This window comes from Macrobrachium nipponense, chromosome 24 (assembly GCF_015104395.2).
Source record: "Macrobrachium nipponense isolate FS-2020 chromosome 24, ASM1510439v2, whole genome shotgun sequence".
NCBI classification, from domain to species: Eukaryota; Metazoa; Arthropoda; class Malacostraca; order Decapoda; family Palaemonidae; genus Macrobrachium; species Macrobrachium nipponense.
Genome location: NC_061091.1, coordinates 5,793,370 through 5,818,010, shown reverse-complemented (window position 1 = coordinate 5,818,010; position 24,641 = coordinate 5,793,370). Strand labels below are relative to the sequence as shown.

Here is a 24,641-nt window from a genome sequence, read left to right as displayed (position 1 = left end):
CAGGTCACAGCCATGCAAGCAAGGAAATTTAGACCTTGAATGAAAGATAAACAAAATAGGCGGGTGCAGAATAAAGTTTAAGGAGCTGGACAGCTTAAGGGGGGACGTCACTAAAGGAAGAGAAGGATAAAGGGGGAAGAGAGAGAGAGAGAGAGAGAGAGAGACTCACGAATAATTAAAAATATATATGATGCAATTTTCATATATTTAAAATTTACCTTGAGAGAGAGAAGAGAGAGAGAGAGAGAGAGAGAGAGAGAGAGAGAAAGTCTTACTTTTCAGAAATGAAGAAAGCGTCTTAATTGTGTGTGTGTGTGTGTGTGTGTGTGAGAGAGAGAGAGAGAGAGAGAGAGAGAGAGAGAGGAGAGAGAGAGTAATTACGTTCCCCATAAGCAAAAATGATCTTCTAATTCTTTCCTCACTCATTTCCATAAAGATAAAATTTTACTGTAATAGGTAAAAAAAAAAAAAAAAAAAAAAACTGAATTTGCTCCTGAGATAAGGAGATGACTGATATTATAGAGGCGCTTGGTACCTACGTTACTTTTGTCACGTAACAAGGGGCATCTATACCCCTTGTGGGTATGAGAACCACGTGCTCGGGGGTATACGGGACTTGATCTCTGACTATTTGCATATATTTGATTTGAATGTGTCATTGTATACATGGGGGACATTTTGTAAATAAATAACTATTTAAAATATAAATGCTCTTGGTTTTCGTGTCTGCTCTATTGAGATTCAATTCACAAAGAGTCGACTCGATTCATGATTCGTTTGATTCGCCACACTCATTTCAAGCGAGTCGAGTCAATTCAAATCATGCCGACTCGCTTGGCGTCAACGGCTGCATTGAAATTCGTGTCGTGATTCAAGACGAATCCTGAATCGTGTTGATTCTTCGTGACTAGAATCAATTCGATTGGCTCGGTGTAAACGCAGACTTAGGCATGCCTGCTCTATTTAATGACGATTTTAGCTTTTATTTATTATAATATTTTTGTTAGCCTGGTTTTTTGCTATTATACTATTCTAACCTACCAGACGATGGTGGTAGCTACCACCGTCAGAACTAAAAAAAAAAAAACGACAGAGGCTAGAGGGCTGCAAATTGGTATGTTAATCACCCACCCTCCAATCATCAAACACACCAAATTGCAGCCCTCTAGCCTCGGTAGCTTTCATTTTATCTAAAGCTAAAGTTAGCCATGGATCGTACATCTGGCTGCGCTTTCCGGAGCCATGGGACGCACCCTCACTCTACCGCATCTGGTGAGCAACTGGAGAGCTGCCGGACATAGTTGGTATTTTTATGCAGCAAAGCACTTGGGCGCATGTTTCACTTGTTAATATTCAATAGCTATGGAGATTTACGGGCGTTTGCATTGTTCCATAATAATAATAATAATAATAATAATAATAATAATAATAATCTGACACTTCGAACTGTCATTAACCACCACAATTCTCAGTTGACATTACCATTCTCTTGAGAGTAAAGCCCAACTGTACAGGGTGTCCATAAACTCCCAGTACCATTACAAGCATTTATTGCTCGAATGGTACTGGGACTTTATGGACATCCTGTAATTTTTTCTCTCCATCTCTCGTTTTCATGGACACGCTGGAGATTAAAGACGATTGGCTAGGTACCTCACAAATTTCGGAAGGAATATAGTAGTACCTACACTTCTTAATTAACCAAGAGGTCTGCTAGAGAACTCTGTCAGGGGGTCTGATTCCCTAACAAACGGATTTGGCTTCAGTTCAAAGTCAATGACTTCGGAACTGATCCCTTTTACCTCAAAGATAAAATCACGGGAATCCACCATTGCCTTTTTAATCGTTCATACGGTACAGAGCAAACCTCCGCCAAGCCAAGCTGCTCCTATCGCCATAAACATAAAGAGCAAGATGGTTTTGGCGTCTTCTGTACACCTAGACCCAACTGTAAGTTGCGTTTCCACCAAAACTCGTCCATCCGTTCTCGAGACGATTTGTTACCATAGGGGAGACATAGAGATGAAGTTACAGAACCAGCTGGTAGCTGTCCACGTAAGGAGGGTAGTGCCGTCTCACTGGGTGCACTGTAGGCATTACTAGAGGTTCTTTGCGGCATCCCTTCGGCCCCTAGCTGCAACCCCTTTCGTTCCTTTTACTGTGCCTCCGTTCGTATTCGCTTTCTCCCATCTTGTTGTCCACCCTCTTCTAAAAATTACTATTCCATAGTGCAACTGCTTTGAGGCATTCTTCCCGTCTCACACCATTCAAACCTACATATTCCCACTTCCTCTTCCAGCGCTGACTGACCTCGTAGGTCCCAGTATTTGTGGCCTCAACTCTGTATTCCAGAACCACATGTTGTTGATCTTGTGACGAAGAGGACCTCTAGGGTCTCGGATGACCTTCATCCCCGCGACGCCTGTCCAACAACAGGCCACACGCAAGAACTTCTGATACGAGAAGCACTCTCAAGTGATAATCGCTCTTCGTAACTCTGACAGATAACAGATAAGAAACTGGGAGAGACCGAAAGTTCGAGAAGTGATGAGACGCTGAATAACTTAATCTTGGATGTTTTATTTTTAATTTTTCAAATTTCTATTTTTATTTTTATCGATTATTATTATGAGTCTCTGTCGCATGATTTTAGAGTGAACAGGTTTCATGATAGCTCTTTAAGCAACTGAGAACATGCACGAAACAAATGAAGCTAATGACATCCTATTCTTTTCATTTTTCACTCTACACACACACACACGCATATATATATATATAGATATAATATTATATATACTATTAAAATATATATATATAGATATATATATATATCTATATATATATATATAGTATATATATATAGATTCTTAACCCCTAACCCATCTGTGCTAGAAAGCTTTCGGAACATCGGTCCTCTCTCTACTTCTCAGCGCGGTCTAGGTATACCTAGATATACCTAGACCGTGCTTGTCAGCAGCCTCACTATAGATCTCAATCTTTCAGACGATGCTACTGTAGCTTTCCGTCTGCCAAGCGATTTGTCATTGCACCTCTGATATTAGGCCGGATATACCTTGTTTGGCCTTGTTTACCCTGACTATTTTTCGACATAGAATTTCCACCTACACTTTGAGGGACTCCTTTTCTCTCTCTCTCTCTCTCTCTCTCTCTCTCTCTCTCTCTCTCTCTCTCTCTCTCTCTCTCTCTCTTTCTGCCAGGCGATTGTCATTGCATGATATTAGCCTGGAAATACCTTGTTTGACCATGTTTACCCTGACTTTTTTTTCGACACAGAATTTCCATCTACGTTTTGAGGAACTCCTCTCTCTCTCTCTCTCTCTCTCTCTCTCTCTCTCTCTCTCTCTCTCTCTCTCTCTCTCTCTCATTTTTTTAAGGAACGAGGGCAAGCTGCTCGCGACACAAAACATCCTGCTGAGGTGCCAGGTGGCCACATTGAGCAGTGCCTGAAATCCATTTAATTTGTTCTTGAAACCACCAACTTTGTCAAGAGGTTCACGATTCTAAGAAACAACTTTAAAAGAGAATGCACAACGGCCCCAGATGCATATATACTCTATTTTCTGCTCCACTTGTGTTCATGTTTACAAACAGGATCCTGCTTTGACGAGCTATCAAATCTCGTTCGATCGGGACCTCTGTTCATTCTGAATATCGTATAATTTCCAACAACAAATTATGTCCAAAAATGATCGAAAACCGACGCCCACACATCAGAGAACAACAAAGAAGCTTACAGCAAGACGTAGGATGTGAGATCACCCCTCCAAAATGATGGCAATAACGAGGACGGATTGGATGATGATGACATCATGGAACTTTCCGATCTCTACGCCCCCTCTCCCAGCGAGAGAGAGAGAGAGAGAGAGAGAGAGAGAGAGAGAGAGAGAGAGAGAGAGAGAGACTTATCATTTGGGTGGGGGGTTATTCTAGTCCTGACATTCAGAGTATACAGAAAAATGTTGATAGCCAAATAATTAGTGTATATATATATATATATATATATATAGTATATATATATATATATATATATATATTATATGATAGGTTACCACGAATTTTACGAAGGTGACAGTGAAAAGGTTTGAAAGGCGTAACAGGAGGGAAACCTCAAAGCAATTGCACTATGAATCAATTGTTAGGAGAGGGTGGGCACTAGGAATGGAAGTACAGTAAAAAGGAACGAAAGGGGTTGCAGCTTGGGGCCAAAGAAATGCTTCAAAGGACCCTAGTAATGCCTACATTGCACCGCATGAGGTGCACTGACGACACTATCCCCATTACAGCTTCCTGATGAACACCAAATTCTTTTTTAGCCCGAATTTCAAGTCACTGGCCACTGTGGTCTTGATCTATATGAGACGGTATCATCTTCTGAACAATAATAATAATAAGGCCCTACACCCACGAATAGCAGAACAACTCCAGCATTGTATCTCAAATCACCATGCACCCAAATGGATGACCACAGGAAGAACATCCTTAGTACAAAAAGACAAGAGTAAGGGAAATATAGCCAGTAACTACAGGCCTATCACCTGCCTACCAATAATGTGGAAGTTACTAACAGGTATCATCAGTGAAAGGCTATACAACTACCTAGAGGAGACAACCATCCCCCACCAACAGAAAGGCTGCAGAAGGAAGTGTAGGGGCACAAAAGACCAGCTCCTGATAGACAAAATGGTAATGAAGAACAGTAGGAGAAGGAAAACCAAACTAAGCATGGCATGGATCGACTATAAAAAAGCCTTCGACATGATACCACACACATGGCTACTAGAATGCCTGAAAATATATGGGGCAGAGGAAAACACCATCAGCTTCCTCAAAAATACGATGCGCAACTGAATACAATACTTACAAGCTCTGAAATAAGACTAGCAGGTTAAGGTGATCAGGAGAGGGATCTTCCAGGGCGACTCACTGTCCCCACTACTCTTCGTAGTAGCCATGATTCCCATGACAAAAGTATTACAGAAGATGAATGCCGGGTACCAACTCAAGAAAAGAGGCAACAGAATCAACCATCTGATGTTCATGGACGACATCAAGCTGTATGGTAAGAGCATCAAGGAAATAGATACCCTAATCCAGACTGTAAGGATTGTATCTGGGGACATCAGGATGGAGTTTGGAATAGAAAAATGCGCCTTAGTCAACATACAAAAAGGCAAAGTAACGAGAACTGAAGGGATAAAGCTACCCGATGGGAGCAACATCAAATACATAGATGAGACTGGATACAAATACCTGGGAATAATGGAAGGAGGGGATATAAAACACTAAGAGATGAAGGACACGATCAGGAAAGAATATATACAGACTCAAGGTGATACTCAAGTCAAAACTCAACGCCGGAAATATGATAAAAGCCATAAACACATGGGCAGTGCCAGTAATCAGATACAGCGCAGGAACTGTGGAATGGACGAAGGCAGAACTCCAAAGCATAGATCAGAAAACCAGGAAACATATGACAATACACAAAGCACTACACCCAAGAGTAAATACGGACAGAGTATACATAACACGAAAGGAAGGAGGGAGAGGACTACTAAGTATAGAGGACTGCGTCAACATCGAGAACAGAGCACTGGGGCAATATCTGAAAACCAGTGAAGACGAGTGGCTAAAGAGTGCATGGGAAGAAGGACTAATAAAAGTAGACGAAGACCCAGAAATATACAGAGACAGGAGAACGACAAACAGAACAGAGGAATGGTACAACAAACCAATGCACGGACAATATATGAGACAGACTAAAGAACTAGTCAGCGATGACACATGGCAATGGCTACAGAGGGGAGAGCTAAAGAAGGAAACTGACGGAATGATAACAGCGGCACAAGATCAGGCCCTAAGATCCAGATATGTTCAAAGAACGACAGACGGAAATAACATCTCTCTCATACCATATGTAGGAAGTGCAATACGAAAAATGAAACCATAAACCACATAGCAAGCGAATGCCCGGCACTTGCACAGAACCAGTACAAAAAGAGGCATGATTCAGTAGCAAAAGTCCTCCACTGGAGCCTGTGCAAGAAACATCAGCTACCTTGCAGTAATAAGTGGTACGAGCACCAACCTGAGGGAGTGATAGAAAACGATCACGCAAAGATCCTCTGGGACTATGGTATCAGAACAGATAGGGTGATACGTGCAAATAGACCAGACGTGACGTTGATTGACAAAGTCGAGAAGAAAGTATCACTCATTGATGTCGCAATACCATGGGACACCAGAGTTGAAGAGAAGAGAGGGAAAAAAATGGATAAGTATCAAGATCTGAAAATAGAAATAAGAAGGATATGGGATATGCCAGTGGAAATTGTACCCATAATCATAGGAGCACTAGGCACGATCCCAAGATCCCTAAAATGGAATCTAGAAAAACTAGAGGCTGAAGTAGCTCCAGGACTCATGCAGAAGAGTGTGATCCTAGAAACGGCGCTCATAGTAAGAAAAGTGATGGACTCCTGAGGAGGCAGGATGCAACCCGGAACCCCACACTATAAATACCACCCAGTCGAATTGGAGGACTGTGATAGAGCAAAAAAAAAAAAAAAATAATAATAATAATAAATTTGTGTAATGACTGTCTTACCAATAATCCTTACATTATTATGCAAAAGGAAGGTATCTCGCCTCTCTCTCTCTCTCTCTCTCTCTTACACTACCATGATTTTTGGCAACATATGGATAAGACTGGTATCTGGAAAGATATCTACAAGTTAATTTGTTTTCTTATTTAAAAACTCCACTCAAGCTGCGTTCCTTTTTATGGACAGTGTTTTTTTGATCGACGCGTTATCTGGCGCTTCGTACGATCATGTAATCAAGATACTTCAGCGTATATCTTATTTTTGCCCACTTCTCTTCCCTGGTTTTTATTTGGGGGGGGGGGGGGGGGGGGTGTTAGGGTGCTGGGGGGGGGGGGGGGTGCCGTGAGTTTTGGGGGTATCTAATGCATTCTACCCGCTTCGTTTATTTTCATTCCTTTCTTCTTCTCTATTCAGGCTTTGATTCCTTTTTTAGACTGACTTCTCTTTCTTCTCGCTCCCTTCCAACGCCTGTTTGGAATTCCCGCCGTTCGGGAACCATTCCTGAATCCTCCTCGTCTGCTAAGTGGCTGTGGCAATGACGCGGAAGTCATCCGCGTTCCCAGGCTCCATCATCCTTCGGCCTCGAAGAGGCATCTCTTCTCGCTCACTCACTTCATATCCCACGCCCTTCTTTTCCCTTCGCCCTCGGGGCCAGGCCTATAGCGAGGGTTCCTCGAAGTTGGCGGAACCGAAAGCTCTCACCCGCCCCAGCGAAGAGAGGGAACCTGCTGTTACCGACTTGATTCTTGCGGTACCCCCCACCTCCACCCCGTAACTGCCGCCATACCCAGATCACGGTGCCCATGCCCCGCGCGAAGCACTTTCGGGGCACTCGAGGAGGAGGAGGAGGAGGAGGAGGTCGGTGGCTCGATACGTGGTTTCGTTGTTACCGAGGGGTGATAAGTGACCCTCAAGGTCTTGTAATTGTCGTTGTTCGGCAGACTTATCTCCTCGATCGACGCAGACGACTCTCGAAGCTGCTTCGCTATCTTCGGGTTGGTGGGGGGGTGGGAGGAGACAAACATCGATAAAAGGAGATACGGCTGGGGGGTGGGGTGGGGTGACTAAGACCAACAAACAAACGGGGGTTTCGAGTATTCTGGAAAAACTGATCTTGCCTGACCATCACAGACAAGAAAAAGGTCTCTGACAGGGTTGTCAATGATGAAATCAAACTGGTTTAATCAAGTGATTAAACCATTGATTTTTTCATTAAAAAAATCATGATTTTTTAAATTTATTTTTTTTTAGTATGAAAGCAAACAAATTGAAAAATATGGTTTGGAGGTTAGTAAAAAACTTAAGCATAACTGTGCTCCAGCTACTTTAGGCCAGATAAATCAATAGTAATTCTATCATAAAATACATTTTGAGGAAAAAAAGGATTGAAAAAACATCTAACAAATCAAGAAAACCAAATAAATAAAAATATCAAATAAATCTAAAAATCAATCAATCCTGATTTTTAAATAAATTTTTTTTTTTTTAAATAAAAAAAATCAACAACCATGGTCTCCGCAACTTTCCTTTTTCTTCTTGTAGCTATGTTAATGCATCTGAGAAATCCTCCAAAAACCTTTGCTGGTCCTGTGAACCCACCCCGCCGTGCAGTCTCTAAACGGGCCCCATCCTGCGACAACAACCCCCACCCCCTAGCAAAAAAAAAAAAAAAAAAAAAAAAAAAAAAAAATACAATTTGGCTGCTCATTTCTTTCGGTCCTGATGTCCAGTGAAGCTTTCCGTGTCCACTGCACATATGTCTGTTGGGAGAGATGCAATTCGAAAAGGCTCTTTCTGCCGTTACAATATCATTCTATCTGTATTACCTTTTCTCGTTTGGTCTTCAACGGCCTACATCCATCCTAAGCCTATGGAGAAAAAAATAACACTTGAGTCTAATTCAGTTTCTTATCCTGATCTTCACATCAATCTTTAACACCGTTGTTCAATCATGTCTATGTTTTCGCAAGACATTTCATTTAAACCTTTCAACCTTCCCAGACTAGACCATCCACCAAAGAAGCAGATAATTCTAGCAGTGTTGTCTTCTCTTTTGCGAGGTCCGGTTCCAAACAGGTTTCTGGAAGTTTTGTTTGGAAATGATCTTCTTCAGTTCCAACTCGGTGCAAATGCTTTGCTGATTAGGCCGACACGAGTCTCACTTCACAGTTTCGCTAGGTATTGAACTTTTCGCTGTCGTTCGTTTTTCTCATCGTGATTTACCTTCCTTTTATTGTTGTTGTCATGTTTCTTTTTCATAGTTTTTACTTGTCAGTTTCCTTTTTTTCAACAGTGAACAGCTTTTCCCGTTGGAACCCTCGGGCTTGTAGCCTTCAGCTTTTCCAAATAGGCTTACAACAACAACAACAACAACAACAACAACAATAACAAAAACAAAAACAACAATAATAATAATAATAATAATAATAATAATAATAATAATAATATTAATAATAATAATAATAATAATATACCTGGATGCCGGACGAAGCTCCTCTGTTGACCAGAGGTTCCATTTACGTCGTTGTCGTTTATTCCTTCATTTCTTTCCATCATTGCTGAGTTTTGCTATTTAACCCATAGCTGGACCCTAGCCCATCAGGGATAGGTACTCATTTACAGCAGAGTAGACTGAGGAAATTATGGTAAAGATCCTTTCCCAAGGAATCAACGCCGAGGAGAGCGGTCACCCATCCAACGACTGGCCAGCCCCAATGTTGCTTAACTTGACTTAAGTCCATTGACGACCTAACCCACTCCTCCACGGCAAAAGCCCTCCACTGGAGCCTGTGCAAGAAACATCAGCTACCTTGCAGTAATAAGTGGTACGAGCACCAACCTGAGGGAGTGATAGAAAACGATCAGGCAAAGATCCTCTGGGACTATGGTATCAGGACAGATAGGGTGATACGTGCAAACAGACCAGACGTGACGTTGATTGACAAAGTCAAGAAGAAAGTATCACTCATTGATGTCGCAATACCATGGGACACCAGAGTTGAAGAGAAAGAGAGGGAAAAAATGCATAAGTATCAAGATCTGAAAATAGAAATAAGAAGGATATGGGATATGCCAGTGGAAATCGTACCCATAATCATAGGAGCACTAGGCACGATCCCAAGATCCTTGAAAAGGAATCTAGAAAAACTAGAGGCTGAAGTAGCTCCAGGACTCATGCAGAAGAGTGTGATCCTAGAAACGGCACACATAGTAAGGAGAGTGATGGACTCCTAAGGAGGCAGGATGCAACCCGGAACCCCAGACTATAAATACCACCCAGTCGAATTGGAGGACTGTGATAGAGCAAAAAAAATAATAATAATAATAATGCGCCTTAGTCAACATACAAAAAGGCAAAGTAACGAGAACTGAAGGGATAAAGCTACCAGATGGGAGCAACATCAAACACATAGATGAGACTGGATACAAATACCTGGTAATAATGGAAGGAGGGGATATAAAACACCAAGAGATGAAGGACACGATCAGGAAAGAATATATGCAGACTCAAGGCGATACTCAAGTCAAAACTCAACGCCGGATATATGATAAAAGCCCTAAACACATGGGCAGTGCCAGTAATCAGATACAGAGCAGGAATAGTGGAATGGACGAAGGCAGAACTCCAAAGCATAGATCAGAAAACCAGGAAACATATGACAATACACAAAGCACTACACACAAGAGTAAATACGGACAGACTATACATAACACGAAAGGAAGGAGGGAGAGGACTACTAAGTATAGAGGACTGCGTCAACATCGAGAACAGAGCACTGGGGCAATATCTGAAAACCAGTGAAGACGAGTGGCTAAAGAGTGCATGGGAAGAAAGACTAATAAAAGTAGACGAAGACCCAGAAATATACAGAGACAGGAGAATGACAAACAGAACAGAGGACTGGCACAACAAACCAATGCACGGACAATACATGAGACAGACTAAAGAACTAGCCAGCGATGACACATGGCAATGGCTACAGAGGGGAGAGCTAAAGAAGGAAACTGACGGAATGATAACAGCGGCACAAGATCAGGCCCTAAGAACCAGATATGTTCAAAGAACGATAGACGGTAATAACATCTCTCCCATATGTAGGAAGTGTAATACGAAAAATGAAACCATAAACCACATAGCAAGCGAATGCCCGGCACTTGCACAGAACCAGTACAAAAAGAGGCATGATTCAGTGGCAAAAGCCCTCCACTGGAGCCTGTGCAAGAAACATCAGCTACCTTGCAGTAATAAGTGGTACGAGCACCAACCTGAGGGAGTGATAGAAAACGATCAGGCAAAGATCCTCTGGGACTATGGTATCAGAACGGATAGGGTGATACTTGCAAACAGACCAGATTGATTGACAAAGTCGAGAAGAAAGTATCACTCATTGATGTCGCAATACCATGGGACACCAGAGTTGAAGAGAAAGAGAGGGAAAAAATGCATAAGTATCAACATCTGAAAATAGAAATAAGAATGGATATGGGATATGCCAGTGGAAATCGTACCCATAATCATAGGAGCACTAGGCACGATCCCAAGATCCCTGAAAAGGAATCTAGAAAAACTAGAGGCTGAAGTCGCTCCAGGACTCATGCAGAAGAGTGTGATCCTAGAAACGGCACACATAGTAAGAAAAGTGATGGACTCCTAAGGAGGCAGGATGCAACCCGGAACCCCACACTATAAATACCACCCAGTCGAATTGGAGGACTGTGATAGAGCAAAAAAAAAAAAAAAAAAAAAAAAATAAAATAAAATAAAATAAATAATAATAATGGAAAAGTAAATCCACAATAATATGTCTGATCTTGTTATTTAAAATACATAGCAGAAAGCTTTCGGCACGGTCTTCGAAAGCTTTCTGCTTTGTATTTTAAGTAACAAGATCAGACATATTATTGTGGATTTACTTTTCCATTTTATTTTATTAACTCATGTGATTATGAGGTTTCTTTGAATAATAATAATAATAATAATAATAATAATATAATAATAATAATAATAATAATAACAGCAACAAAAGTAATGCATGTCACCTCTCATCCCCAAACCAGCTCTTCTCAAAAAGCATTGCGAGTGATAGAATGATGAAGATACCATTGCATAAATATCCAGTCTGTATCTATAAACACTTCAAAAGCTATTGGCAAGAGTTCTTACATAATAACAATAAAAAAAAGGTAAGCGGACACTGTCACACGGACAGACAGAGCAGATGTAATGCCTTGTTTTGCTGACATCAATGCAGTACGGTCTACCCGAGCTCGAATTCTGACTGAAACATCTTGAACCGTCTGGAAGGAGGGGAAAAAGAGGCAGACAAATGCACTGAATAATGGACAGACAGGTGACTGATAGGCACACCAATAGAGATGATTGAGTCTGTCTTACTTTGTCAGTACAGGACCACCAATCACACGTTGAACCGCTGACAGGAACGTCGTCCTTCATCTGCTCAGACGATTGCTATACACTTGTCAACCTCACATTCATTAGATAGAGTGCTATAAGCTTTACAGGGTGATCATTTAACAGTGTTAAATGACGGAAACGTAGGTTTGGGTTTCCCTGATCACCAAAGAATTATTTGACTGATCAAGACGCCAGACAAAGTTAAGGACCTTTCCTTCGTAAGTGATGGCAAACCTTACCCAAGACCAAATTATTCAGGAGGCACAATAAATGACAGAGAGATCTGCATTACACAGGTGAAGATAACAAAAGATTAACCAAAAAAGTTGATTCTAAATCTTGTGATTCCCATACAGTATCTGATGGAATGTGGAGCATGATGTATGCAATGTTGCAAAAGTAGTGGGGAGACGGTAAAAAAGGTGATCCTAGACTGACTTGCATGAAAGAATGCAGGCCATTTCCCTTTGTGCTTACATTGTATGTCCCCTTGAAGACATTTCACAGTGGAAAATACTCACCGTTCTGTAGAAACTGGCAGTGAGTACTCCAAGGTGAAAACCTTTCACTATGCCACCCTTGTGGGTGTTAATGTGGCCCCTGTGGGTGACACATGGGGCCTCCCCGGTACATATTTCGAGAAGGGCACAGAGGGCATGCCCAGTGGTGTTTGTCGATGGCCGGGCAGAGGCTATGTAGAGACACGGTCCAGGAATATCTAGATCGTTTCGTCTACAGCAACGTCGGTGAAAAGGGACATGTCCACCAAAGCAGTGCCTCCTCCGGGGGGTGTAGTGCCTCCTCCGGGGGTGCCGCTTTCAGTCCTTCCAGGAATTCTGTGAGAGACTTCAGGGAAATGACTATTAGGAAAACGCAGTGTTAAAATGGCATTCCATCAAGACCTGGTATGTGTGGAGGGATCTGGCTAATAATGAGGTATAAAGCAACTCAGTATGTTTCCGTTTCTGGAAAACTTCGATTTAAGGAGGAACAGGATAGCCAGAAGGCGAGGTAATATCGCAGATATTATTATCTATTCCCTTACAATAAAACACGCACAGCCGAGCTCCTGGGAATACATAGCTTTTCCATCATCAGGGTCACTTACCTATAGAATGATACAAAAATAAAGAGAAACAGTAAGAACTATACAGATTGACTATACCTAAAAATATTAAAGCAGATATAGTTGACAACACTTCAAAATACACAATAAAAAAGGAACATAAAAGCCTAAGTTAACAGCAAATCAAAACCGACAAAAGAGCAACGATTAAGTTATAAGTTTTGATTTGGAATTAAGGGGTTTATGTTCCTTTTTACTTTAGATTATTAATTTTAAAGTGTTGTCGATTATAGCTGTTTTAATCGTTTTAGATCTAGTCAATCAGTTTGGCTTCCTTATTGTGTCTCTTCAATTTTTTTTTTTTTGTATCAGTCTATAGATAAGTGACTCTGATGATGGGAAAAGCTAAGTATTCCCGTGAGCTCGGCTGTACCTCTGTTTTATTCTAAGAAGAAATAATAACATCTGCAATATTACCACGTCTTTTGGCTGTCCGGTTCCTCCATACAGTAACTCGGTTTGTGCTTCTTTAGGGCTCCATATATGCAGCCAAATTCATGGTCCCCCTACAACTGCAGGCAGTTCAGGGGGTGTTCAAAGCAGGGTTGACTCTATCGATGATCCAGTTGGCCTCTTGCTTTCTTGACGTTGTCCACTGGACTCTTCGTGAGAGAGATAGTATTCTCAATAGAGAACAGTAGTATAAGGAAATGGCATCGTAATACTATGACCAAAAGCAACGACGAAGGTAAAACTAACAAACATACAGAGACAAACAGACACAACTGCAAGAGATCAGATCTGTATCTGACGGACTCTAATTAACTGCAAGGAAAATAAGCGAATGATAAAATCCAATGCCACTAACTTCTTTTATACATAAGGAACTATAGTAGATTCACATCAACCGTGCATCTGATGTCTAGGCCAGCCCCTTACGATGCTCCTAATTGACTGTTGATAAGCCAATCACAGGGTTGGAAATCCTGTCTATCGAGAGAGTTCACAAAGGCAGGATGTATGTTCCACCTCTCCTAAGAGATACTTTAGAAAGACGCATCCATCAGGGGAGGTGGAATAGACATCCTGCCTATGTGAACTCTCTCGAGAGACTGAGAGTTTCCAGCCCTGTGATTGGCTTATCAACAGCCAATCAGGAGCGTCGTAACGGATGGGCCTAGACATCAGATGCAAGGTTGATGTGAATCTACTATGGTGGTTAGTTTGAGATAAGGAGGAGACACGATATTTGTATGAATAGTTTTCTCTCTGCGTCACACATCTCACTTGTGAAGAAAAATGTGGTGACAGTTCGCAGTTCGGTAAACACAACAAGGATGCATTTTCATTTGGTGAGCCTGCACTTTATTTGTAGAAAAAGTATAATAAACTCGTTAATTTCAAGTATTCCACCGAAGATCCACCTTGATTTTAGGCATCATCCATGCCAAGCGCTGGGGCAACTAAGGCCATTCAGCGCTGAAGCAGAAATTGACAGTCAAAATATCTGAAAGGTGTAACAGGAGGAAAACCTCAAAGCAGTTGCACTATGAAGCAATTGTTAGGAGAGGGTGGAAAAGAGGATGGGAGAAAGGGAATATGAATGGAGGTACTGTAAAAGGAATGAAAGAGGTTGCAGTAACTAGGGGCCAAAGGCACGCTGCTAAGAACATTCAGCAATGCCTAATGTACACCGCATGAGGTGCACTGACGGCACTAATTCCCTACAGGGGATTCCGTGAAGGCTTTTCTTATTAGTAAAATCTGAGTACTCCTAAGAAGGTGTATCTTTTTAATGTAATTTTAAGGACCCTCACTGTGGGTGTATCATATTCATATGACGGTTTTTGTTTGTATGGTGTGTTTGTTTACGTTGTATGCAACCAGTGGCTATTCAGCAACGAGACCAACGGCTTTATGTGACTTCCGAACCACGTCAAGAGTGAACTTCTATCACCAGAAATACACATCTCTCACACCTCAATAGAATGCCCGAGAATCAAAGTCACGGCCACCGAGGTGGCAGGCCAAGACCATACCGATCATGCCACTGAGGCGCTCTATTCATATAAGTAATACTCTATTCATAATCTTAGTAATACTCACGTTATATGAATACCGTGAGTATTACTAAGATGGTGAACCTCACTCGGGTACTCTGAGTGTTCCTGTGAAGACGAACGTCTTGTCTAACGACTTTCAGTCTCTTTATGAAATTGATTTTCAAGGTTATGGAACAACGAGAACTGTCCACTCCTCAAATCCAGTTGATGGAGAAATTTCAAATGCCCTTCGGACTACATAAATACGTAGGTAGATAGACTGATAGATAAATAAAAACATGTATAAATAAAACAAGGCGTGATCCGACCTCCAGCTGACTCGGAACACATGCAAGATTTTCCCCTCATGCATAAGTTGTAAGCATTATATTCCTAAGCTTAATGTAAATTAAAACGTGCTAAAATCTAAAGGTCAAATAGAGCCTTGTTTCACCGACAACAATCAAAATAAATATGCTAGATTTTATAAAAAAAAATAATAGTTCTGCACTGGTTAACATGCACGTTATTTATCTTTTGCATTTTCATTCTCGTAAATAAATCATAATTATCCTATCCTGAAATTCCTGTATCTTTAACTCAACGGGAAACACCCTAAATTGATTAGATTAAATAATCCAACTTCATACCTAGATAGCAGTTCACTTCCATTTCATATAACGAGTAATACATGATCTTCTTAGCAGCTCTTAACACTACCTTCTTTTTCCTGGACTTTAAGATTTTAATTATTGCTTTCTTACAATTTTTTCAGAATACGATTTTCATACGTTCGAGTGTTTTGACTTATTTTAACTGTTTTTTTTTTCTCTCTCAAATGGCACCTGAGTAGTGCCAAAGCATCAAAGACTAGAAAATAGGTTTTGCTAGCTTCTCACCCTGAAATATGTATGTCCACTGAGATTTCTAAATGCCATGACAGAAACACACACACACACATATATAAAAAGGGTAATGCCACGGAGGAAAATAAAAAAACGGGAACTACCGAGATCTTTCGGTCTTAACGACCCTTTACTGAAGGCGAGACTGATCAGAAAAGAGAAAAACACAGTGTAGGTATAAGCGTATTCAAACGGACATTACTATAGGTCCAGGCCCCTTTCAAAGAAATGTAAAAACACCCATGGGTTAGATTAACGATTTAAAAGCAGAGTAATTTAGTCGGAAAACAATACATTATTTTCTCATTCTAGCTCTATTTATATATTATGTCCGTTTCTCACTCATTTTCTGAATACTTTTGTAAATTCACGTTGTTACTAATACAAAGTGTATTGTCTTTCGAATTAACTTGCCTTTGACCAGTGTGTCTGACCGCTCTTAAATCCTTAATCTAGCCTTTGGGATTTTGCTAATTTTGTACAGTCTGTTTGTATATGCCACTTTGTTCCTAAAACAAAATGTATTAATTGTTTTCTGACTGAATTACCCATGACCACGTAGGTGGCCGCTTTTAAATCTTTAATCTAGCCTACGGGTGTTTTTGCGTTTCTATGAGGGGGCCTGGACCTTTTGTTTATCCTGTAATATTCGTTCATAAATGCTTACCTGTACTGTTTCTCATTGTTCTGATCAATCTTGACTTTAGTAAAGGGTTATTAAGACCAGATCTCCGCAGTTTTCGTTTTTCATTTTTCTCCATGGCATTGCCTTTATATATACATAGCATCACGTTTTATAAACTTCGTGATCAAGTCATATATATATATATATATATATATATATATATATATATATATATAATATATATATACATATATATATATATATATATATATATATATATATATATATATATATATATATATATATATATATTTGAAATGAAGAAAAATTTGAGGGGAATTTGACACATAAAGGTTTTGAAATGTATTTAAGGTTTGCAAAATTTATTTTCTTTCCCAACTATTTTGACATCAAATGGCAAAATTTCATTAAACGCTTCTAAAACATCAATGACATAATTTTGCAAAAGTTCCACTAGACGAAAGGATGTCTGAATTTTTTTACATCACTTAATGATGGTGTTCATCGTGGTAGACCTTCACGTGAGTGAATTTGATGTTTGTGGTCTCATCGAAGACACGTCTGTCTGGGATGCTGCGGTCAAGTGGGAAGCCCATGGGACGCTTGTCGGGATAAGTTTCTCCATGAACGCCACAGAGGGCGTGAGTGCCGCCATGCTCAGGATCGCCATTAGAGTGTGTCAAATCGTATTTACCATCTGTGACAGCCAGCCAGAGGGAGAATTCCATGCCGTCCCTCTTACCCTTGGGCAAGAGCATCCTGTTGGGGATGCCGCAAGACCTCTCAAAATCGTGCATGTCAAAGCTGCCACTGTCAGCAGCATTTATGAGAGACTGGAAGCTTGGAACATCAGGGACGGTCACTGCAGATTCGGTTGACTTCCTCACAATGTGGTTATTTCCTGGAGCCACTGTCTCAAAAGAAAAATAAATTACAAATTAAGAAATAAAAATCATAAGAAAAACACATTGAAATTCAGAACGGATATCTTATACAAAAGCTTATTCTTTGTTTGAGATATAATTAAAAAAGATATTCTTGTTGCGATACTATATTCTGACACGTAATATCAAACAGTACTCACACTTCTTCCAGAATTTGTCCATTTCAATGCAGTGCCAGTGGCCACTGGTGTAATCAAATTTCTCGCCATTGTTGTCATAATCGGGGCACAAGTAGACACGGAAAGTTCCAAGGACCTCACCGCCATTGTTGTTCTTGACATCAGCAACAAAGGAGAAGTCGTTGTGGTTCAGACGGTCGACATCAGCTTTGAGTTCGACATCTTCGATGCCTTGTGCACTGTCTACTGCATTGCGCAGATCGAATTCATAGTGCTCAAAGTAAGTTTTTAGCTCGCCCTCAACACCAACATTTTCGATGTCAACGCCAGGGAAATCCAAGTCGTCATGAGTGTAGGGAGGAAGGCTATCCTTGTGTTCCTTAAAGATGTTGTCCATATATTTATGAAGTCTGAAGAATGTAGGATCACGGGTGGCTGTTTCAAAGTGTTCCATTACACCTGGAGGCATGTTGTATTTTCCATGGGGATCACCTTGACGACCAAGCATGACGTGAGCAGTATTATGGAGTGCACCATAATACTGAGCATTAGGACTGTACATAGATGATTCAATAATGTCACCAAGTTTGTCAATTCCCTCGTCATTCATGATGTCGATGACTTTTCCATCCTTGTCAGTGATGTATCCATGAGATATAGCATCATGGATACGACTTTCCATGATAATCATATCACGAACTCGAGCTACGCCATCAACGTCCTCAAAGTGGATGTGGTCAGGACGGGCTGGGAATTCGCCACCATATTTGTAGATAGTGTGAGGGGCAAATCCTTCCTCAACTGGTTTCTCCCATTGAAGTTCATCTACCATGTCCAAATAGTTGGAGAGACGCTCAGAATCAAAGCGCACAGTTAGCTGATGATGTACCCAGAAGAAGAGTTCTCCCTTGCGGTCCAAGTGATGTCCGTACTTGTCTTCCCACCAGAAGGGGAAATCCATGTGCCATGTAACGTGATGTACATTCATACCAATGTCCTCTCCGAAGTAGGCCACACGTTGTTCCTTGTTCTTTTTGGTTCCAGTGAATTCCATCTCGAATTTACCTGGGGTGTTGGTCATCTTAGCTGTGTAAGCCTTCTGGATAACTTCACTGTTTGTGAACAAGTGAGGGGTAACTTCATAGAGTGGGGGGAGAACAATGCCGTGTCCAAGATCAGAGTGAATGACAGCAGTGTAAAGGGCATACACAAACTCTCCTTCATTCATGTGCTCACGCCAGTATGCAGCATTTTTAACAGCACAGTCCCAGTCCTTGCACTGCATGAACACATCGAAAAGCATCAGAGCTTCTTCCCTGTGGCGTTCATTGAAAAGGGAGAACCAGTGGTGTTGTTCCAAGAGTCTGTGGTCCTTGTATTCTTTGGCCAAGTGATGAACGGCTTCACCTCCATCCTTGTACATGGAGGTGTCTCCTTCAGGGTTGAAGGATGATGCATATCCTTTCAGGTCATCAAAATGGAGGTGATCATAGATCTTCCACAGGAGATGGTTCACATCCTGTTGTCTCTTGGCCACAGGGACATCTGTGAAAAAGGATCGATTTCCATTAAAAGCAGATACATAACAACCAATCATGAACAAGTGCGAATGAAATGGGGAAATTATGAAAATATGGCTAAGCAAAAATTCTATTATGATTGCATGAAACTATGCAAGAGACTTCTTTTAAGATCTCACGTTCACCCGTGGTAAATATTTAATCCAGCGATGAGGAACTAGGCATAAAGCAGAGACTTCTTTATGCTATTTTGGCGATTTTGATTGAATATCTCATTGCCTTTTTGAAATCATATACTATAGAAAGCATCCAGAGCAGCGATTAAGCGAGAACATAAACAGCTTAGGAAAAGTAGGACTCCAAGAGTTAAAGAAGTTTAAGAGCTTAAATACACGCAGAGTGAATAAATAAGCCTTGATCATTCGTAAATATTTCATCAAACTTCAACATTTCCTGATTTTTTCCTCATTCTTCTACCCCAAAAAGCATTTGTCGGTATATGATTAAAGCCAAAAGTCATCCATGTGCAGAAGAGACCAAAGGACGTGGGAATAGAATAATACTTGAGAACTTTAAATGAATCGTGATCAATCATATTAATCAAATATTGGAGTCAATTTTGTTTTTCATTTATACACTTTACTACAGAAGTACGAATGTGGTTTTCTTTATTCTTTCCCAGTGACCGAATCATACTAAGGTTATGCAAGCCTTGGTATTTTCATCCACAGGTTCATTGTTTCATAAATCAATCGATATAGGTAACATGTTTGCATGCCGAATAGAAAAAATAAATCACAATAAATTTCAACAATTGCACTTGATGGTGAACATGATTGCATCAGGTTTGACCGCGAACAAAACGAATGTCTGTTGGGTTCACAACACCGAATTAGATTATTTTTGCATTCAAGAGGCACAGGAACAACTTTGAGAATAAGAATAGGAGAACATTTAGGAACACGTTCATCGTGATACTTAGATCTTCAAGTAAAATTCATTTCTACATCTGAAACAATCTCATTCATAGGCAACATATTTCAACAGAAAAGAGAGAACTTGTCAGTTATACTCACCAGCGGCAGCCAGAGCCACCAGGGCGCACAAGACTAACACCTTCATTGTGATGTACCCAGGCAGTGACCCTGCTCATCTTATATACCTCTCCAGGTGCTTGCTGGCCAAGACAAAGGTCGCTGCAACAGCTGATAATGCCGCAGGCGAAGCAAAAATTCATGGCAACCAACAGTGTTGCTAAGGCAGACATGCCTTTATCTGAGTCTGTCTGTCTGTCTGTCTGTCTCTCTCTCTCAATACAAGTCGTTTCTCTCTGTGTCTCTCTCAATACAAGTCATTTCTCTTAATAAAGGGTCTCCACAGAATATATTAAAGGGGTGTCCATAGTACATAAAAAAGGAGTCTCCACAGAACATAATAAGCGGGTCTCCACAGACATGATAAGGGGGTCTCCAAAGAACAAAATTAGGGGGTTTCCACAAGACATTAATGAGGGATCTCCACAGACCAAAATGAGAGGGTCTTCAGAGAAAATACTAAAGGGGTCTCCACAGAACAGAGATACAAAAAACTCTTTAGTGAAATATGCAATTTATAAAGTAACTATGACTCTACAGAAAACACATGTAACTTAAACATTTGACGCTGCCTTTTCTCTGTATTCCAAATGAATATTTGAAATTCTATTCCTTTTAGGTGGCTTTCATGACGTTTTCAATTGTTAAATTCCCTTGGAATACACAACATGCCGATTCATTTTTATGCAAAACATTTTACGACTCAAATTTTCCATTATGTGTCTGCATTATTTGGAACTTTTTAGCCACATAGCAAAGAATTTTCCCTATTGCTGTTAATTTTCTCTGAAAAAGAGGTAACGAGTGGGCGACCCCCCTCTCTCCCTCTCTCTCTTTCTCTAATGACTTTAAGAAGTGGAGTAATGAATTACATGATTAGTATATTAATAAATCAATAAAAAGCATTTGGAGTCCAGTTATCACAAATAATGGGACGAGGATTTCCAAGCTGAGAGAGAGAGAGAGAGAGAGAGAGAGAGAGAGAGAGAGAGAGAGAGAGAGAGAGAGAGAAAGTCACTAAAATCGCTGATTTCTTGCTTAGCAACACTATCAATTGCCCCAAGCGATTTGCTTCACCCGCAACATTATCAGCTGTTGCAGCGACCTTTGTCGTGGCCGGCAAGCACCTGAAGAGGTATATAAGGCAGACAGGGTCACTGCTGGGGCACATCACACAATGAAGGTGTTAGTCTTGTGTGCTCTGGTGGCCCTAGCTGCCGCTGGTGAGTAGAAAACTTGTAGGTCCTCTCTAACAAACTCTTTGTCATTGACTCATGCAGTGCTGTAACAAGTGCAATTTTTATATATGTCTCTTATCATTTTCTTCTCTTTTTCGAATCTTCCTTTTCGTTATTTTGAAAAATGACTTCTCTTCACTTTTTGGATTCTTGATTGTTGATAAAGTAGATGGAGGATATGATTACCATGAGACGGCAACAAAATTTCTTTAAAGTTCAAACTGACTTCTACATCTTCAGCACTGGAATACCTATTTGTTAAACGTTCCATAAAGAATATTTAACCATACCTAGAAAGCAATTCCATAATTATTACACGCATGCAAATTTGTGGGTGTGTGTGTGTGTGTGTGTGCATAAGTAAGATCTTTATCGGAGACTTTCAATTTAATGTAAATAACCTATTTTCCAATCTGACATAACCAAACTTCTCATTTGTTTGATTTTTATAATTTACCCCATTTTATTCGTACTTTTGAAAGTATGGCCTTTTGTACAGAGCTGATTTAAATGTAAATAAATCCTTTTCCACAGATGTCCCTCTAGCCAAGAGACAACAGGATGTGAACCATCTCCTGTGGAAGATCTATGATCACCTCCATTTTGATGACCTGAAAGGATATGCATCATCCTTCAACCCTGAAGGAGACACCTCCATGTACAAGGATGGAGGTGAAGCCGTTCATCACTTAGCCAAAGAATACAAGGACCACAGACTCTTGGAACAACACCACTGGTTCTCCCTTTTCAATGAACGCCACAGGGAAGAAGCTCTGATGCTTTTCGATGTATTCATGCAGTGCAAGGACTGGGACTGTGCTGTTAAAAATGCTGCATACTGGCGTGAGCACATGAATGAAGGAGAGTTTGTGTATGCCCTTTACACTGCTGTCATTCACTCTGATCTTGGACACGGCATCGTTCTCCCCCCACTCTATGAAGTTACCCCTCACCTGTTCACAAACAGTGAAGTTATCCAGAAGGCTTACACAGCTAAAATGACCAACACCCCAGGTAAATTCGAGATGGAATTCACTGGAACCAAAAAGAACAAGGAACAACGTGTGGCCTACTTCGGAGAGGACATTGGTATGAATGTACATCACGTTACATGGCACATGGATTTCCCCTTCTGGTGGGAAGACAAGTACGGACATCACTTGGACCGCAAGGGAGAACTCTTCTTCTGGGTACATCATCAGCTGACTGTGCGCTTTGATTCTGAGCGTCTCTCCAACTATTTGGACATGGTAGATGAACTTCAATGGGAGAAACCAGTTGAGGAAGGATTTGCCCCTCACACTATCTACAAATATGGTGGCGAATTCCCAGCCCGTCCTGACCACATCCACTTTGAGGACGTTGATGGCGTAGCTCGAGTTCGTGATATGATTATCATGGAAAGTCGTATCCATGATGCTATATCTCATGGATACATCACTGACAAGGATGGAAAAGTCATCGACATCATGAATGACGAGGGAATTGACAAACTTGGTGACATTATTGAATCCTCTATGTACAGTCCTAATGCTCAGTATTATGGTGCACTCCATAATACTGCTCACGTCATGCTTGGTCGTCAAGGTGATCCCCATGGAAAATACAACATGCCCCCAGGTGTTATGGAACACTTTGAAACAGCCACCCGTGATCCTACATTCTTCAGACTTCATAAATATATGGACAACATCTTTAAGGAACACAAGGATAGCCTTCCTCCCTACACTCATGACGACTTGGATTTCCCTGGCGTTGACATCGAAAATGTTGGTGTTGAGGGCGAGCTAAAAACTTACTTTGAGCACTATGAATTCGATCTGCGCAATGCAGTAGACAGTGCACAAGGCATCGAAGACGTCGAACTCAAAGCTGATGTCGACCGTCTGAACCACAACGACTTCTCCTTTGTTGCTGATGTCAAGAACAACAATGGCGGTGAGGTCCTTGGAACTTTCCGTGTCTACTTGTGCCCCGATTATGACAACAATGGCGAGAAATTTGATTACACCAGTGGCCACTGGCACTGCATTGAAATGGACAAATTCTGGAAGAAGTGTGAGTACTGTTTGATATTACGAGTCAGAATATAGTATCACAACAGGAATATCTTTTTTGATAATATGTCAAACAAAGAAGAAGCTTTTGTATTAGATATCCATTCTGAATTTCAATGAGTTTTTCTTATGATTTTTATTTATCAATTTGTAATTTATTTTTCTTTTGAGACAGTGGCTCCAGGAAATAACCACATTGTGAGGAAGTCAACCGAATCTGCAGTGACCGTCCCTGATGTTCCAAGCTTCCAGTCTCTCATAAATGCTGCTGACAGTGGCAGCTTTGACATGCACGATTTTGAGAGGTCCTGTGGTATCCCCAACAGGATGCTCTTGCCCAAGGGTAAGAGGGACGGCATGGAGTTCTCCCTCTGGCTGGCTGTCACAGATGGCAAACACGATTTGACACACTCTAATGGCGATCCTGAGCATGGCGGCACTCACGCCCTCTGTGGCGTTCATGGAGAAACTTATCCCGACAAGCGTCCCATGGGCTTCCCTCTTGACCGCAGCATCCCAGACAGACGTGTCTTCGATGAGACCACTAACATCAAATTCACTCACGTGAAGGTTTACCACGATGAACACCATCATTAAGTGATGTCAGATGGTTCTAAATTTTCTTTCATCCATGACTGGTTTTTGAAAATTCTTTCATGAATCAGTTACAAGGAACTTTGTACTTGACATGCCAAGAAATCATTAATAATGAATAAAAGATTTCTGTCCTAATAACTATATCATAACCTTTTTCCATGAATATTTATTTATTTCAGTTGTATGATTAACTTATATGGAGCATCGTACTTGAGACTCAGTTATCAAATCTGGAAAAAAAGATGATCAGCCCCATTGCATTCATGTCATTGGCAAATAAAGTAGCTAAAACAGGTCACAAACATTAGCAGCACAAAGATAAAGTTTTTTAAACCATATCTTTATTCATCTCGTATGAGATTAATGGGATT

At 40.8% G+C, this 24,641-nt stretch overlaps 3 protein-coding genes across 3 annotated transcripts in view; 1 reads left to right on the top strand and 2 right to left on the bottom strand.

Moving 5' to 3' along the window:
- Nucleotides 1-24,641, bottom strand: part of LOC135205775 (trypsin alpha-3-like) — a 281,700-nt gene that overhangs the window by 94,801 nt on the left and 162,258 nt on the right. The gene's annotated exons all lie outside the window — the stretch shown is intronic.
- LOC135205392 (hemocyanin B chain-like) lies at nt 17,047-20,496 on the bottom strand. The gene is made up of 3 exons (XM_064235887.1): nt 20,361-20,496; nt 17,786-19,309; nt 17,047-17,611 (listed from the first exon to the last, which is right to left on the bottom strand). The coding sequence occupies exons 1-3, from the start codon at nt 20,404-20,406 to the stop codon at nt 17,190-17,192; spliced, it is 1,992 nt and encodes a 663-aa protein (XP_064091957.1). The 5' UTR covers nt 20,407-20,496; the 3' UTR covers nt 17,047-17,189.
- Nucleotides 21,444-24,408, top strand: LOC135205391 (hemocyanin B chain-like). Its single transcript, XM_064235886.1, has 3 exons — nt 21,444-21,601; nt 22,151-23,674; nt 23,849-24,408. Exons 1-3 carry the CDS (start codon nt 21,556-21,558, stop codon nt 24,268-24,270), a joined length of 1,992 nt encoding a protein of 663 aa, XP_064091956.1. The 5' UTR covers nt 21,444-21,555; the 3' UTR covers nt 24,271-24,408.